Consider the following 17,673-nt stretch of genomic DNA (forward strand, 5'->3'; position numbering starts at 1 on the left):
CCGCCAGCAGACGATAGTGCGAAACGAGTCGTCCGGCCGGCACCATGCGTGAGTGCGAATCGAACGGTTGGGCATTCAAATATCGACCACCAACTAGCCCGCCTTTCTCATTTACATCCGCATGACACGTTTCCTGCGCTCACGTCACTGAAGGAGCCGCTGTCATTGGTCTACTCTGTCCGTTCCACACAGCAAGCCACGCAAAATTGCCCCGAGGCTGATCCCTTCCACGGCACAAAATCTGCCATGTGGTAGCTTGCATGGCGTGCGCTTTGCAGCCGGCGGTGCGCCATGTGCGTTTATCGCCTAGCTTAACGCAGATCAGCGCAACTTATTGGAACGAGCATTTCCACCCTTCCTGTTAGCCTACGAGGTCAGCGGTATCGCATTGCACACGTTAAGTGTCCAACTGTTTTAAAGACTATCTTGTCCATAAGCACGCGGACCTGCATGAAAAGAGTGCGCACCGAAGTACCGCGTGCCCAAAGGACCATAGACAGCCCAGCGACATCGTACGGATAGCGTTGCCGAGCATTAGGAATGTCCGCTAGACGTACGAGAAAATCCACACGGCATAGTAATGGACGTCTGAAGGAGTATAAGGCGCAATGACATTGTATATCCTGGACTTATTCGACGGACGTCAGAAGCGGACGTTTGGACATTTACAAATTTTGTTGCCGCTTTTCACTACGCCCAACCGACATCCGCGGGATATCTGAATGTCCAGTACACGCCAGGTGCTGTACTTTCTTTGGTCCTTGGACATCCTTAGGACGTGACTTTTGTGAATCGCGCGGACATTTGTAAAGGACCGCTAGGCGAGGCGGGCGTACGTTGCCACTAATAACGTGAATTTCAGAACAATAAAAGGAAATTTGTAATAATTTTTATTAGTGCCAGCGGTGACAGTTGCTTAAATAGGAAATTTTGAGGGAGCCGAATTTTAGGGCACTCCCGTTTTTTTACTCGTGAAAATTGCGTCTAATTCGGGATATATTTTAACGGATGTCAAACTCAATCCAAGAAACATCGATATCGAGAAGGCATCGCCGCTACGTCACACGGGAACGTCCTGTGACTAAGTTTGAATGTTGGCATGTAGAGGCAAATAATGATTCTGCATGTCGCGTGGTAGGTTCGCAAAGCAAAACGTGTCGTATGATGATTACCCGCGATGTTCAGTTTCAGACTTCGTCGCGCTTTTCGTAACGGAACGTATTAATGTGATGTGATAGCGGGGCTGCCTTTTTTTGTGCTCTTGGTGCGCTCGCTTTTGATATTGCCTGCACTGACCTTTCAAATTCGTTGATGGATACCTTAAATTAGGATCACTTCTCAAGATTTCAAGGAAAGTTCATAACTGGGAAATTGATATTCCTAAATGCAAATATGCACACACCAAATGAGCGGCACGTAATACAAACAGTGGTCGCTACTTATTTATTTATTTATTTATTTATTTATCTATTTATTTATTTATTTATTTTTCATCATACTGCAGGCCCAGTGAAGGGCCCTTGCAGGGAGGCAGAAGATTGAACAAAAACAATAACAAAAAAGAAAAGTACAAAGCATAATATCAGCATATACAGCATGTCAACGAACGGCCTGTTCCAAAGCGTTAGTGCTGGTTAGAAATAAGAGCGGCAGTTGGTTCCACTCGCACATGATGCAGGGGAAAAAGGATTACTTGAATGTGTTGGTTATTGCGAAGTAAGGCGCTAGTGGCCCTGCGCGCCTATTTCTTCTTGTCCTGGACGTTAGCGGTGAAAGATAAACAGAGAACTTGTTATTTTTCAATAAAAAGAGAAATTTCAGCCTTTGTATTTTACGCCGAGTTTGCAGGGAAGGTATGGGATTTTCAAGGATCGAACTTGTGGGTGAGCAAGTGACGCGGTATTTTTAATATATAAAGCGAACAGCTTTCCGCTGAATCTTTTCCAGGGCATTAATGTTAGCTTTCTGTGGCGATGCCAGATATTGCATGCATACTCAATTTTCGGTCTAATTATGGTGGTATATGCCTGTAGTCTTACGTTAGCAGCTGATTCATTTAGTTTATGCCTCAGAAAACAAAGTTTACGAAAGGGAGAGGAGCATACTGTATCGATATGTCGGATCCACCTAAGATTGTTCGTTAATGTTACTCCAAGGTACTTGTATTCTTGACCTTCTGAAAGGTTTCATGCAGGGAGGCTATAGGAAAAAGGGTGACTTTCTTTTCTTAGTAATTCGCATAAATACTGTTTTGTCAGCATTAAGCCTCAATCCTCAACTGCCGCACCATTCACTGATATTATGTAAATTAGATTAAGTAATACCTGATCTTGCGGTACCTTGATTTAATTAAACAAAACACAATCGTCAGAAAACATCCTAATTCGTACAGGAGGAGTGATAATGTAAGTAAAGTCATATATATAGATAAGAAATAATAAAGGCCCAAGAACACTACCTTGTGGGACACCATAAGTTACTTGAAGGTTATTGGAACAGTCGCCATCAAATGCTTACATATTGTCGAAGTACTGCGCGACTGAGGCTGAAAAAGAAGTAGAGCGCGCGCGTGATCTCGCGGTACTATGCGCCAGCAGGGCCTGACCTGTGGCTTTCTCTTGGGCCTCGTTTCACCCTGTAAATAAACATCATTCGTAACATCTTGGGTGGACGTGTGGGGTAAATCGTGGACGATCCTGGGTGACCCAGCTCTACCAACTATCCGACGGAGTAGACGCTTAGCCGGTTTACGACCACAAGCAGCGGACATGGCCGATTTTGTAGAAGACAATAACGACCCCATCTGCAGTGAACCAGACAGCAACCATGCAGGTCAGGCTGGCTACTGGACACCGCTGCGAGAGCAACCCACCTTTTATGGCGAACGAAGACGTCGATGACTGGCTTAAACACTATACAACAGAGTGAGTCGCCACAACCACTGGAGCACTACGAAGCAGCTCGATAACGTGGTTCTTTTTTCTCGCTTGAAAGCCACGAGAACGTTCTGACAAGCGGGAATAATTTTGCAGAAGAATTCACCAACTGCTTCGGGGACCCGATCTGTAAGAAAAAGAAGGCTGAGCAGACGCTTTCTCGACGAGCTCAATTACCTGGCGAAACTTCTTCAACGTATATGACGGCTGTTTTGAAATTGTGCGGAATCTTCAGCGCCACCATGACAGATGAAGACAAAGTAGGACGTCTGCTTAAAGGAATCGCTGAAGATGTTTATAATTTTCTTATAACGAAGGAAGATCTTAGTCCTCCGTTTTATCTGAAGAAACACTGCCGGGCGTTTGAAGGGCTGAAAATAAGAAGGATTGGACCAAAGTTCCTATGCTTGGATAATGTCACTACTATTGCAACTGTGTCCGTCCCAACCCACGACGACATCTCTTCGGCGATTCGGCAAGTGGTTAAAGAAGAGCCTGAACGCCTTAACGTTGTTGACGACGTTCCTATGTCTGTTATCAGTGTGCATTTGACGATCGCTCTCTTGGGCAACCGGTCAGCTGGGCACGTCAGAGTTACCGAGAGCCTCGCAGGACCTGTACTGATCCTCCGGAGAGCAGCAACTTTCCCCCACAACCGACAAGTCTGTGACGCCGGCAATGCGTACCACAACAATTTATTCCGCGGGTTCTCCCCTCCTACAACCAGCCTGAGAGTTAGTTTCTACCCCAGACACCCATGCCACCGGTGTCAGCCGCGACTCCCGCATTTGCTACAGCTGCGGTGTGCCTTGACGCATTCCTAGGTATTGCCACTGCTGCTAGCAGCGTGCTCCACGGTTTAATTCCTATACACCCCTCGTGCCCGCTGACGAGCCCTGGCCGTATCCCAGTTCCTTCCAACGGCTGCAGTAGGGACGCGCGAACCGCAGTGACTCCCCCGTTTCTGAGTGCAGCCTATCACCACTACCAATATGACAACGGCGCTCTCCATCACCTCGTCGTCGCTCGTTGTCACCCTCGCCGTTGGGAAACGAGCTTGTGCGACCGACGTGGGTGGGGCCGCAGTATAGTAATCTTCATTAAAACCCCATTCTGCAAAATTGTTTAAAAACTAAGTGTATGTTTTAGTTGACAATGTGAGTGCTTTTGCTTTAGTTGATACCGGGGCGGCAGTTTCGGTTATGAGCCTGTCTTTCAAAAATCGTCTTGGACAAAACGTTGTTTTCTTGGGATCGGAACGCTACCTTTCGCGGCGTTGGCGGGGAAATGTTACGCCATCTTGAGGTCTGTTCTGTTTCAGTTATGATAAGGGACTAGACATTTAGAAGCGAATTTACTGTGCTTGCACGTTCAACGCATGACATTAGTTTAGGAATTGACTTCTTTCGTGAGTGGGGGAAACATTGGATTGTGGAAGAGGCGCGATTTCTATTCGTCGAACTTCAATGACATAACACCAGTGATGCCGCCGATGTTCTCTCCGTGTCGCAAGTTGTGTGTTTTCCCTCTCAGATTGCAATGTCTGTACCTGTATATTGATTCTTGCCCTCGTACGGGTTCTTGTGGTTTAGTCGAGCCCGAATATAATAACGCCCTCAAGAAAAATGTAATAGTCCCTCGCTCCATCGTTGTCACCACTGATGGTTGTACTCGTTTGTGGACAGTAAACGTTTCAACCCAATCAATAAGATCGCCGCAAGAAATTAAACTGGCAAGTTTTGACGAACAAGCAATTGTCAGGCTTGGAAAGGTCAAAATTTCCACTGCCGGGAGAAAATCCAAGCCTGATTGCAGCCATAATAATTTTGCTGACTTTAAGCGCATGATTAGCAAGTCGCTGTCTTCTAGAGAGCAGTGTCTGGTTCAAGGAGTGCTCGCTCACTACGCCACTGTTTGATTTTGCTCAAGGCCAACGAGCGTCCCATAAACCACCGGCGTCTGGTATGCAACACCGCATCTATACAGGGCAAGCGAAGCCAATTCGTCAGAAGCCTTATCACGTTTCACCTCCAGAGAGAAAAGTCATGGCCGAGCAGGTCGAAGAAACGTTACAGAAAGGAGTGATACTGGAATCGTGTAGCCCCGGGCCGCTCCTGTGATCCTAGTCAAGAAGAAAGGCAACTCATGGAGATTCTGTGTGGACTATTCCCGCCTGAACACCGTCACAAAGAAAGACGTGTGCCCCCTACCACGAATAGACGACGCTGTCGACTTCCTCCACTCAGCGTCGTATTTCTCTTCTTTGATTTACGGTCAGGATATTGGCAAATTCCCACGCACCCCTCGGTCAAGGAGAAGGCAGCCTTCGTGACACCCGATGGTCTCTCTCAGTTCAACGTTATGCCGTTTGGCTTATGCAACGCTCCAGCGACATTCGAGTGATTTATGAATACCGTGCTCTGTGGACTCAAATTGGAAATTTGCATGTGCTATTTAGACGACGTCATTATCTACGGCCGGACATTTCACGAGCACAATCAGCGCCTGTTGGTCGTTCTTATCTGTATCCAGCAAGCTGGCCTTATTTTAAGCTCGAAGAAATGTCATCTCGGTGAGCGTCTAACCCTCGTACTAGGCTTTCCGGTCGACAAGGACGGCATACGACCAGACCCTGAAAAGATAGCAGCGCGTTGCGACTTCCAACAGCAACACACGGTGAAAGATCTGCGAAGCTTTTTGGGCCTTTGCTCATATTTTCGGCGCTTTATCAAGAATATCGCAGAGTTTGCATCTCCCCTCACGTCTCTCCCTCACAGACACCCCATACTTTTGGACTGCCGACTGCGAGTCGGCGTTCCAACAGCTGAAATTTTTGTTTACTTCTGGACCGGTTCTGCGGCATTTTGATCGGAAGGCGTCGACTGAGCTGCATACTTACGCCAGCGGTGTGGGTGTTGGCCCTGTGCTTGTTCAGCTCAGCCGTGACCGTCAGCATGTAATTGCTTACGCTAGTCGGACACTTACAAAAGCGGAGAAAAACTACACCGTTACAGAAATCGAGTGTCTAGCAGTTGTCTTCGTAATTCAGAACTTCCGCCCGTATCTACATGGCCGCGCATTCACGATAGTGACTGACCATCATTCACTCTGTTGGCTCGTTGGGCTGCGTGAACCGTCTCACCGGTTGGACCGCTGGGCTTTGCGACTTCAAGAATACAGCTTTTCCGTTAACTACAAGAGCGGACGCTGTCACACGGATGCTGATCGCCTATCCCGTCTCCCTTCGCCGCACACTAAAGCTGATGACTACCTAGTTTGCACCTCTTCCGACTATCCAGACCTAAGTGCCTTCGAGAGCGAGTTGTGTTGCGACCCTACCTTGAAATCACTACGGGCAGCTGCACGTGAGCCAGCAGGAACAACATAGATTATTTTTTGTAATGGTTTGCTGCACAAAAAAATTACTCGGCTGCTGGTCCTTCATTGCTTCTGGTGTGCCCGAAAACCTGCGCCCTGCTGTCATTCGTTCCATGCATGACGATATCACGTCCGGACACCTTGACTTTTCCCGCACAATACACCGACTTCGGCAGATATTTTTCTGGCCCAAGCTCTGGAAAACAACGAAACCGTATGTCGCCAGCTGCACTGTTTGCCAGCGCCACAAGCAAATGACGACGGCTCCATCAGGCTATTTGCAACCAGTTAGGCCACCGACGTTACCCTTTGAAAAAGTCGGCATCGACGTGCTCGGCTCGCTCCCAAAGATGTCAGCTGGCTACCGCTGGATTATAGTATGCGTAGATTACCTGACTCGCTACACGGAAACGGCGGCACTTCCATCTGCCACTGCAGCAGATACCTCTTCATTTTTGTTTCATCGCTCCCCGGGTTGTCATCACTAATCGTGGACGGCAATTCATCGCCGACGCCGTTGAAGTACTTTTACGGCTTTGTGGTTCTGCATATTGTCATTCCACTCCTTACCACCTGCAAACCAATGGCCTCACGGAGCGAACGAATCGAACCCTTACCAACATGTTATCAATGCGTGTCGCTGCTGACCACAAAAATTGGGACGACGTCTTGCCTTTTGTAACGAACGCGTACAATAGTGCCAGGCCCGAAGTTACTGGATATGCGCCGTTCTTTTTGCTATACACACGCGTTCCCCAGAGCTTTCTGGACACAATTCTACCTTTATCGTGTTAAGAAGATCGTTCCATCGCCCGAACTCTGTGTTGTGCTGAAGAATCACGTCGACTGGCGCATCTTAGGACATTGTCCTCACAAGGCCACAAGATTCGCTTATGATGCGCGGCATATCCCAGTCAGCTTTACTCCCGGTGACTATGTTTGGTAGTGGGCAACTGTTCGCAAAAAGGGACTGTACCGCAAGTTTCTAGCCACTTAAACGGGACCATTCGTTATACTAAGTCGCTTGAGTAATGTGAACTATGTCGTGGCCAAAGGGACTGCACGTAATCAGCGTTCACGTTCGACGCAAGTTGTTCACGTGGCCAGACTTAAGCAGTACCATCCCAGGTCTCTTTAACTCGGTCAGCGAGCTTCCACTTACGGGGAAAATATCGCAGCAGTGCGCGTCTGAGGCAGAGAAAGAAGAAGTAGAGTGCGAACGCGTAATCTCGGGGTACTCTGCGCCAGCTGGATCTGGCCTGTGGCGTCCTCTTGGGCCTCTTTTCACTCTGTAAGTGATAGAATGAATAAAGCCATTATTTTAAGGAAGAGGACGGCTCTAGGTCATTGTTGGAGATTACGAGGGAAAGGAATGTGGGTTCCCGGATTGTTGGCTGAAGCACATCTTCATCTCAGTCTTTGATCTTCCGCTTTATGCAGACTCAGGTGCATGTTCAGTTCCGCTGCACTCGCATGGGCTGGTCGACCCCTACTACACTACTCGAAGCAAGCCACTTTGTCTGTCATATGTCGCAATGGCATTCTGAGATTCAGGGTTAGTTTGTATTCCAATTCCTAGTGTTATAATGTCTTCGTGTAGTAAATGTTGAATGTTGGATCTCCTTTGTGAAAAAGCTGCACAGCTCTAAATGAGGTGTTGCAAGTCTGCTCTGCATGACTCCTGGCCATGTGTGCATCGGGTATAAGTGTTCCCAATCGTAGCTTGTCTGGGTTGGTGCCATTTCTCGTGTACGTGGGGTGTGTATGCAGCGTTGGCCATAACCTTATTAAAAAAAACCTCTTCAGTGCGAGTAAGCCCACCCTTGCGTCAAACACATGTACTGGTGAACTTTCTAATGGTCTCCGTTGACTGTCTGCTTTTATTGTAGTGCGAATGTAATGCATCAGTGCTCCGCTAGGCAAGCCTTCGGCCAATATTTTAGTATGGATTTTGGTCCGCGGGCTTTGGCGAGGAAATAGGATGTGGGGAGCTGTACGTGTAATGAAGCCCACTCGCTTGCGCGGCAACTGCGTGAGCGGCTGCGTTTCCCCCATCCGTGCCGGTGTGCCTCGGTGTCCATAGGATTTCAACATTTGCCCATTGTCCTATATCTCTTTAGCTTTTTTCTGGTGTCGTTGGCCACAGTATCATCGGTCGTGGGCACCGTTAATTAGGTCACCGCTTCGTACGAGTCAGTAAGGATCTCATAATTATTTCGCACTCTGCTCTGCAATGCTTCCCATGTCAATGGGAATGATGTTGACCGCTCCCCATATAGCTAAGAGTTCAGCGTGCAAGGTTGCACCCCCGGGAAGCTTACATGTGTGGTAGCCATTGTGTTGGGGTGCAGATGTGCTAACCCAGGCCATGCATGCTTGTCAATGGTTTGCTGCGGCGTTCTTAGTTCCAATCTCTTTTCAAATATTTTTTTTAGCTTCCGCGTTTCGTGTGGCGATAGGGCGTTGTTGTTTCCGCATGCCCCCTGGTGCTTCCCATAGTGACGTTATGGTTGCTTCCGGGGGCTCTGAATTGCTCATCCCATGCCATGATCTGTTTTTCTTGAGTCGTGTTTTTCAAGCGGGATCGCATTCGAATTCGTGCTTCATCGACTAGGTCCGGTATGGGTAGAATCGTTACGTGCTTGAGCAGGTCCTCGTTCCTCGTGTGCTTCGGTAGCCCAGTGATCGTACGGAGGGTGGCCCTGCGTAATTTTTCGATGTCGCCGAGGTCTCGTTCAGAGAATTCCTACACGGGTGCCCCCTAAAGGATCCCTCCAACCTCGACTGCTTTTGCAAACATTTGGCACGCTTTCTGACGCGCTCCACCATATTTGCTCGATATTCGTCTAACCATGTGCAACAATTAACGGCCTCCATTTTTGCTTTAGGGTGGAAATCCATAGCTCGGAGCTGTTGAAGCTAGCAATCTGTGCTCCAAGGATCCTAATTAGTTCGTTTGTCGTCGCAATATCGCTTTCGCCAATGTGTAAACTGATCTCCTTCGTTACATTTGTCACTTTCTTTTCGTCTACACTGATCAATTCCGTCTTCTCTGGCGAGAGTAGCAGTCCGAGGTTATCTAAAGTGTTGCTAAGGCTTAGGATCGCTGCTGGCAGTTGAGTTTGCATGTTCTGTATGTCGGAATAATCCGCCGCTTCCGTCCATATTGTTACATCGTCGGCGTGAATAGCAAAACGGGCCAAAGTGTCTCGCTCAAGACATTCCGCCACCCGTGTCATGGCCAGATTGAATAGCACAGATCCGAGGATGGAGCCCTGGGGCACTTTCCTGTTGAAGTAGTAGGTCTTCGGACTTCGACCCGGTGCCTTGCCATGGTCTGCTTGGATTGCTGCTGATGCCATGGTCTGCTGATTGGTCTGCTTTGGAGGGAGCTACGCATCCAATTGTATGTTCTTTGGCTAGGGTGCCTGGTTGTCAATTCTTGCAAGATGGCCTCTTCTTTCACATTATCGAATGCTTTACACACATCGACCGCAAGATTACAGTCAGGCATCCGTTTTGGAGACTTCCAGTTGATCACTCTGTGGAGCTACCAGATGCAGTCACGTGCGCCCATGTTCGGCCGAAAACCTGCCTGCGCAGGATGCAAACCCAGTTGTACATCTTCGATATAGTGCTGCATTGTTGTGTTATCAATTTGCGGACAGTTGACATTCGAGCTATGGGGCGTAGGTTAGCTGGTTTCATGTGGTCTGTGCCCGGCTTCGGTATAGGGTAGATGAGAGATAGGTTTAGTGAATCTGGCACTAGTCCGGATTCCGAGGATTCATTGACAATTGTTAACAGATGTTCTTGGGCTTCATTGCTGAGGCTTCGAAGTTCTTGCCAAGTCACTCCGTTGTGCCCGGGAGCTGACTTTGGTTTGCCTTGTGCAAAGGCCGCTACAAGTTCACTCAGTGTAAAGGGCGTGTATAGCTCCACTTTCGCGTTGTCTATCGTGGCCGAAGGCAGCGGTGCCGTGGTTCCGGGGGCACCTCGGCAGCACCTGGGAAGCAAGTGTGGATGACGTGGTCCTCCAGCATGGCTGGCTCTTCTCGCAAAAAGAGCTCCGCGAGAGGAGGCGCGCCTTTCTTGCTCCCAAGCAGGCTCTTTAAAATCTGCCATAGTCATTTAGGGCCGGGTTGCCAGCCAAGGCTCCCGCCCGTATTGTGCCACGTGTCTGCTTCGAGTTGTTCGTATTACTCGATGAGTCGGTATTGATGTTTAAGGCGCATTGTATCTTTGTGACGCTTTCCTTTACACCGGTATTGCTGTGTGAGGCGGTTGACCTTCCGCCATAGATTTGCAAGGTGCATATGCATGTGCGTTGTAGTGTCACCGCATGGGATAGTTTCTCTCGCCTCCGGCCGTGCATGCGCTATCATAGCACTGAATTGTTCAGTCACCAAAAGAGTCCGCGGTGGCCATTCGAAATTTTTTCAAGTAAAAAAACCATTTCTCTCCTCTCCCAAATCATTTTGCGATTGAGCGTGATAATTATTGATAAATGGTCGCTTCCCCATGTCGTCGACTCTATGTTCCATTGCCTTATGGGCCCTGGAGTGGCTAGTGTCAGATCGGGCATTGTGTCCTGTTCTCGCGCGTGTAGCCCTATGCGGGTTGGTGTTTCTGGTGTATTGCATATGTCCAGAGTTGACATTTCTATTGCATCCTGTAGTATGCGTCCTCTTGGGTCAGCTTTGGTGTAGCCCCATGTTTGATGCGTGGCGTTAAAAACTCCACCCGCTAGAATGCGAAGCCATCCAGCTTGTGCCTGCCCCTTACCGAGCCATTGGTTGGAGTCATTCCGGTGCTTGCCCGTTAGGGGTCTGTCGTACGTGGAGACTGCAACCATTGGCCGGTGGCCGCGTGGACATAGCTTTACTGCCACAATTTCTTTGAAATAGTTACCGGCATCTGGTATTTGCAGTTCGGTTGCGGTGCAATCATGTCTAAGTAAAAGAGCAGCTTGGCCTTGCCCTTATTGGTTTCCTTTGCCCTGGTGTAGTGTCGCAGCCTGCTGAAAGGTTCGGTAACCTTGAATAGCGCGCGGTCCCTTTGTCTCCTGTAGAAGCACGACAAGGGCTTTGAATTTTTTAAATTGCTGTCTTAGTGTGGATCCATTCTGCCTAAAACTTCGACAGTTTCGTTGGATGCATATAGCCCGTGCCATCATCTTTCATGTGCTGGCTTGCGCCTTTTAGGTTCATCATGTTGCTTCTGAATATTTCTCTGAATTTCCGTGAATATCGCCTGCATCTGAGTTTGTATTGCATTTGTTACTGTCTGAAATTCCTCCCGTAGGTTCTTTCCGAGGCGCTGGGTCTCGGTATGTCTTTCCGGCCTTAGGATGCTCAGCATCTGCGCACACACCGAGTCTCGGACTGTTGGTGGTTTTGACACTGACGGTGCCTGGTTCTGCTTGATCTAGGCAGGTCCTGCGTGTTGCAGCTTTGTAGAGTTTGCCGTGGTTTTCCGACCAATTTATGGCCCAACCCGACTGTTAGAACGCGTGCATTTTTCTCGGTCTACCGGCGTCTCTGAAACACGTTGCCGTGGCGTTTTCGGTGGTTGTGTATCTCGTTGCTCTGGTGGTAGTCGTGCGACTATTTCTTGCAGTATTGCTCTCAACTGTTGATTTTCGTTTCTTAGTTCTTTTATTTGTTGCTCTTGGTGAGCGGATAGCGTGGGTTGTATGAATGATCCCGCCAGCACGTTTTCAGACCAGGTCATTGCCCTCTGACGTTTTTCTATCGTCTGCACGACTTTCTTAATGTTTTTCGGTGCACGGCTAGGACATGCTGAGCTTAGCGATATGCGGCCCTCTGGCATGCAACAAAGAATAGCTGTTAGTCGCATTGGTTATCTTCAGGGTGCTTTCTACCACACTGCTTACAAACTTCGTCTGAAGGGCAATACTTGGCAATGTGTCCCAATCCCTGACAATAGTAGGACGCTATAACCTTCGGTCTATACTAATGCACCCTAGTGATCTCATAATCGAATACGAGCCTGTTTGGGGAAGATTCCATATTAAATGGTAGCAGCAGCATGTTTGCCTTCCCGACCAGACGTACCTCTAGGATAGTTGCCGTCTCGCATCTCAAGTGATCCTTGATATATTCAATGGTCTGGCCGGGACGCACCTTGATGACCCCCCGACTGTTCCCCACCTTCTGTGTTGGCCTTCTTTCAATTATCACTTCGTACATACGATCGCGACCGCTCATTTTCTCAGCCAATCGTGTCGGCGCCGCAAGCCTCTTCGCGTGCTCTTCATCCCTGACAGTAACCTTTATGCAGTTCGCTGCAGGGTTATAGTGGAAAATTGATAATAGTAAATTGATAGTAATTCTGCAAGTTCCCAACTTCTTGCCGTCATCTGCACTGCTGCTGTTATAGCCTGCTTAGGTATGTCATGCGCATGTACCTTGTTAACTGGCCTGATCGAGAGCGCAAAATGAGGTTGGCTTACCCGCTCGAGGCGAAGCTGTTCGGGCTTGACTTTTCTCTTCCGTTTTCGCTTGCTGAAAAAGGACCATTCTAGGCTTCCGTTGTCCTCCTCGTTGTCTTCGTCGTGGCTATCGTCGTTGTCCTCCTCGCTAGCATTCTGAATATCCATTTGGTCGTTCACTTGCGACTCCCTCCTCCTGGCCTCTTCCATCGAGGGATGCGCCACAGCGTCTGCGGCTGCAGCTGGGCGGTCACGCGGCATTTCGACACTCTCAGCGCGCTTCGCTCGTCGCGTTGTCTGCATTTTGGAGGGGCTATACTGCAACTTTGCGGCGTCTCTAAGCTGAGGTGAGCATGGAGCTCCCGCGCTGGGTCCACTCGAGTGCGAATATTGCTGTGGTGGCGGCATGATATCGTGCTTACCTGGCCGGCCTCGCGGAGGCCGCGCTCGGGCTAGGCCCAGACGTGGTTAGGCTTAGGTCAGCGGGTCGCCGTCGAAAATGTCCTCGTAACCAGAAAAAAACGCCAATTGGAGCCGTGAAAAAGCACAGCACATTCGCAGAAAGTACGCACAGTGTCATTTCTCAGTCTTTTACAACGTTGAATGATAGTTCCACACAAGCTTAAACGAAAACATCGAGGAGCCAAAGTGGTACGCAACTTCACACTCTGGCGATCGAAGCACCCCCCACCCTGTAAATAAACATCTTTCTTAAGAATATTGACACCTGTTAGATAAATAAGCAGAAATATTTTTAACAATGAAAGAAGGAAGACCGAGTGCTTGAAATTTGTTGATGAGTTTATCGCGCGAGACTAAATCACAAGCTGTGCTAAAATCAATAAAAATGACATCCCTCTGGCCTTTGTTGTCAATACCTTGAGCGAGAGCATAAATAACGCATATGAGTTACGTGACTGTCGTAAAACCCTTCCGAAAACCATGCTGGAAAGGTGTTAATGTTGTAATGGTTTTTAATTAAAGCTGAGAAACACCAGATCAACAGCAGCCTAGCAGCAACGAACAGCCCGAGCTCTCTTGCAAATCACAGTACGGGTCGTCGTTGTCGTCTCTGAGCTGCTATCGGTAACAAGAGGCGCGTCCCCTTCATTACATTGGCCTCAGGTATAAAACGGAGCCATCCTGGCGACTCAGGGAGCAGGGAAGATGAGGGAGTCTAAATAAGGCTCCAGCCGGCTAACATTCACTGTCTGGCGACCTCGAAAACAAAGGTCCGGCGATCGTGTGACGGGCTCAACGATATAGTTCACAGGGGAGGAGGCGTCGATAATCCGGTACGGACCGTGGTACCGCGCAAGTAGTTTAGAAGAACGGCCGGGCATGTGAGGCGGTATCCATAGTCAAGCAAGGGAGCCAGCACGGAAGGTGGGCATGGCCTGATGACTGTCGCGTCTTGTCTTCTGACGCCACTGATCTTCGCTCGTCAACGAACGAGCCAGCTGGCGGCAATCTTCAGCGTATCGGGCGACTTCTTAAATAGTTGTGCACTCGGGAGTACGGTGTCCCAATTGATGTGGCTGGACGAGACGTACATCCTCAACATGTCGCCCAGTGTTCGGTTGAAGCGCTCCGTGAGACCATTCGTTTGGGGGTGATGTGCGGTCGACTTCTGGTGAATGATCTGGCACACTCGCGAAGGAGGGATTGTATCACTACTCACAAAAAGACACGACCTCTATCGCTGAGTAGTTCTGGCGGAGGGCGCATGCCCTCCGCCAGAACGCAGCATTATAGATTGGCTCGTAGACCATTATCCCCGCCAGACCCGAAATTAAACAAAAGAGAAGCAGTCGCGTGGAGACGACTGCAAGCTTATACGTATCCGCACCCGGTTATGGCGAACCACATGTTCCCCGAGGCCAGGGGCGATAGGTGTAATCTTTGTGGGGTGAGACGGACCCTCGACCACATAATATGGAAATATCCGTACTCTCCCGGGGGAACGCACAATATAGGTAGTAGAGACACCTGATATTATCATATCATACCAAAAGCCACGAATGCTTCTCCCAGCGAGCCTCCGAATAAGACGCGCGCTCACATAATAGAGCGGGGATGTTTCTCATTAGAAATTTATCGTGTACAGTCCCTCTCACTGTTGCTCAGGGTCTAGAGTATCCGACCGCGCGCTTCGTGAATAATGAAGGCGCCTACATAACAACGCCATGTAATAAAATGAGCATGCGTGGACTCGTGCACCACTGTGCCCAAGTGCGCACCTAAGTGTACTGCCTCGACCGCAGCAGCGGCCAACAAGTGCAACCACGTATGCCAGAGATGGTGTGCTCGAGCACTCTACACGGCAGGGCCTTTACTACTCAGCTTCGTGTTGAGTTTGTGTATCCGGTTGCAAAGCCTAATTCCAATAATGACAGCTGTCCACGTAGAAAAGGTTAGAAGTGACGAGTGCCGATTGGCAAACCTTGTTCGCAGGAAGCCAGACCCAAAGTCCACAGAGCCCGTCGTTGTGCGATTGCTGCCAGATCGCGCCTCATTGGAGCGGCTTCTGCGCAATGAGGACAGGACTAAGAAGGAGGCGGACGCATCACGCATCGAAAAGAAGGTGTTCTACTTGCACAGTGTGTGAAACACTGAGGCCGGGCATTGAGGATCGCGCAACCGTAACGGAGGGACAGCTCTCGACTGCGGCACGAAGACGATTTTCACAAAAGTACTGTGCGCAAAAATTTTACCGGCAGCCAGGCTGATATGTGGTTCCTTGCAATGCCAAATTTACTCCAGAGATAGCCAGCCCACTTTGCTCGGTGAAAAAAAATTGTTTGGAAGAGACGGGACAGTACCAGAAAGAGCCATGAAATAACGGAGCTGGCATGCTAACTCCAAGGCTAAGCAACTTGTTGACACTCTCATGCTGTATTTCTTGATAATTACGATGTAATGTATTCTGCATGCCTTGCAGAACTTCGTGCATATACTTGCTCGGGCGGTGTAAATTAGTGTCGATAAATCTACATCACCTTTTACATTAGTCGCGGTAGATTTGTGGAGGCATGTGAAATGGCTTACAGACCACGTAACGGTTTCCGAAAATATGCAAGGAAGGCGAAATATTCGATATGTGATAGAAAGCGATACAAGGAACTATGATGAAGAGCACCGATTGATTTTCTGATATATCGTTTATTCGACTAAGGCACAGGGACGCTTAAGGGTTTAATTTATTATATGGTGAAATACGCAATTTATGCCTAACAATGTCTCAAATGTATGCAATAAAGTATGCAATTACAGCGTTTCACCGCGCTTCCTTTGCATTATATTGCAGGCTCACATAACTGAGAACGTTGGCGGCATTTCTGTTGTTAGCTAATTACATGTATGTTGAATACACTTTCTTGCAATGTATGCATGAGAAAAGACGGAAAAGAAGTGAAATGGCAGGCTCTGCAAAGAAACTGCGTTTCGAAGTCGTATTTGGATACAATTTTATAAATCGTATTGTTCCGCCTTAATATTTGCAGAAACAAATTGCTTAATGTTCTATACAGATCATTTTTACCGTTAAGAAAGTTGCGCACTTCATGACAATTTTTTAGTGACATTGAGCTATGGCATTTTCGTGGTGTGAATTCTAAGCCTTTTTGAGCAACTGTCTTGTAGCACCAATGCTATTTTAACGCGTGTCTTGTGGGGTTCATTTACGCGTCGGGGGAAAAGGCGTGGTAAGAAAATGTGGCTTATTCTATAAAGTCACGCAAAAATATTTCTTAACTTGTTCTATTGCAGTGTCTATCCGGAGTCATGTAACTAATCGTTGAAGTTTCTGCACATTCGTACTCTCTCTCGTCCTCACAATTTTATTGCAACAGCAAAGCGCGTTATATGGACACCACTGGGCAAACTCTTTGCTATCATCGCTTACCTCGTGTTAGCGAGTGTGCGCTCTGCGGTAAGCGTTCGCGGAGAAGCTGAACGGACTCGCCCGTACCGTCGACCCAATGTTAACAGCAGAGCTTCTGCTCTCCAGTGCATATATGCACTGGAGGGTCGCTGGTGAAATATATTTCACCAGCGACTAGTCATGCATCAGACAGGCAGTTAAATAAAATATTTTACAGCTTGTACTAAATTATGCAGCAAATGTTTTCGTACAATTAAGAAAATAAGTTGGAAGGCTGAATATACCGTGACGTCTTCTAAACATAAGAAGATAAAAAAGTATCTCAGTATAGGAATAGCCTAAGACCATGATAACCTGCAGACAAACAGGGTAGTTTAATGTTTAATGTCGCAAGTTTAATGTTGCTGCTAGTGCAGGAGTGTGGAGAGGGAGTGGAACCACTACATGTTTGCTGTAGAAACTCAAGCATTAGGCACAGTTTCCTTACTATTTAGAAAACTCTCTCTAGGGAATCGCAGTCAACGTAGACTAGCGAATGAATTGTGTTTGACTTTGTCCCACGTCAAGCTTGTAAGCAGGTACAGTCGGTGTAGGAAAATTAACATGTAGCAAAAGCGTGTAAAGGAATAAAATTGTCGCAAATTGTCTCACAGAAGTCCACTACAGGCTTCGAAGAAGTTATGCGCTCATGTGTTGCACGACATGAAACCTACTCGCGCTAACGAAGTGACTGCCCGAAAAAACTGCAAGAGGTTTGCGGAATGCATTAAACTTTGCAGAACACATTTATCTTTAGCAAGGCATTCTCGAAGCATTTCTAGGAAGCTTGAGAATCTACATTACATCATCGCATTCATTTCGTTACATTATTAAGATATAATGTGACAGGCACTGGGATCTTAATATAGCATAATTTTGGATATAATTCCCGGTATATATAAAAGTGTTGTGGTTCTAGTTCTAATGATTCAAATGCTAACAGGCCTCCCCACAAATATTTTCTCGGTAATGCACCAAAATTT

At 48.0% G+C, this 17,673-nt stretch overlaps 1 protein-coding gene across 1 annotated transcript in view; it reads left to right on the forward strand.

Moving 5' to 3' along the window:
• LOC126524753 (uncharacterized) overlaps window positions 1-16,022 on the forward strand; it is a 32,814-nt gene extending 16,792 nt beyond the window's left edge. The window contains exon 4 of the mRNA XM_055067134.2: window positions 15,223-16,022. Within this exon, the coding sequence (XP_054923109.2) occupies window positions 15,223-15,376 (154 nt within the window). The 3' untranslated portion in view covers window positions 15,377-16,022. The remainder of the gene's footprint in view (window positions 1-15,222) is intronic.
• The last annotated feature ends 1,651 nt before the right edge of the window (window positions 16,023-17,673 follow it).

Source organism: Dermacentor andersoni, chromosome 3, assembly GCF_023375885.2.
Source record: "Dermacentor andersoni chromosome 3, qqDerAnde1_hic_scaffold, whole genome shotgun sequence".
Classification (NCBI taxonomy): Eukaryota; Metazoa; Arthropoda; class Arachnida; order Ixodida; family Ixodidae; genus Dermacentor; species Dermacentor andersoni.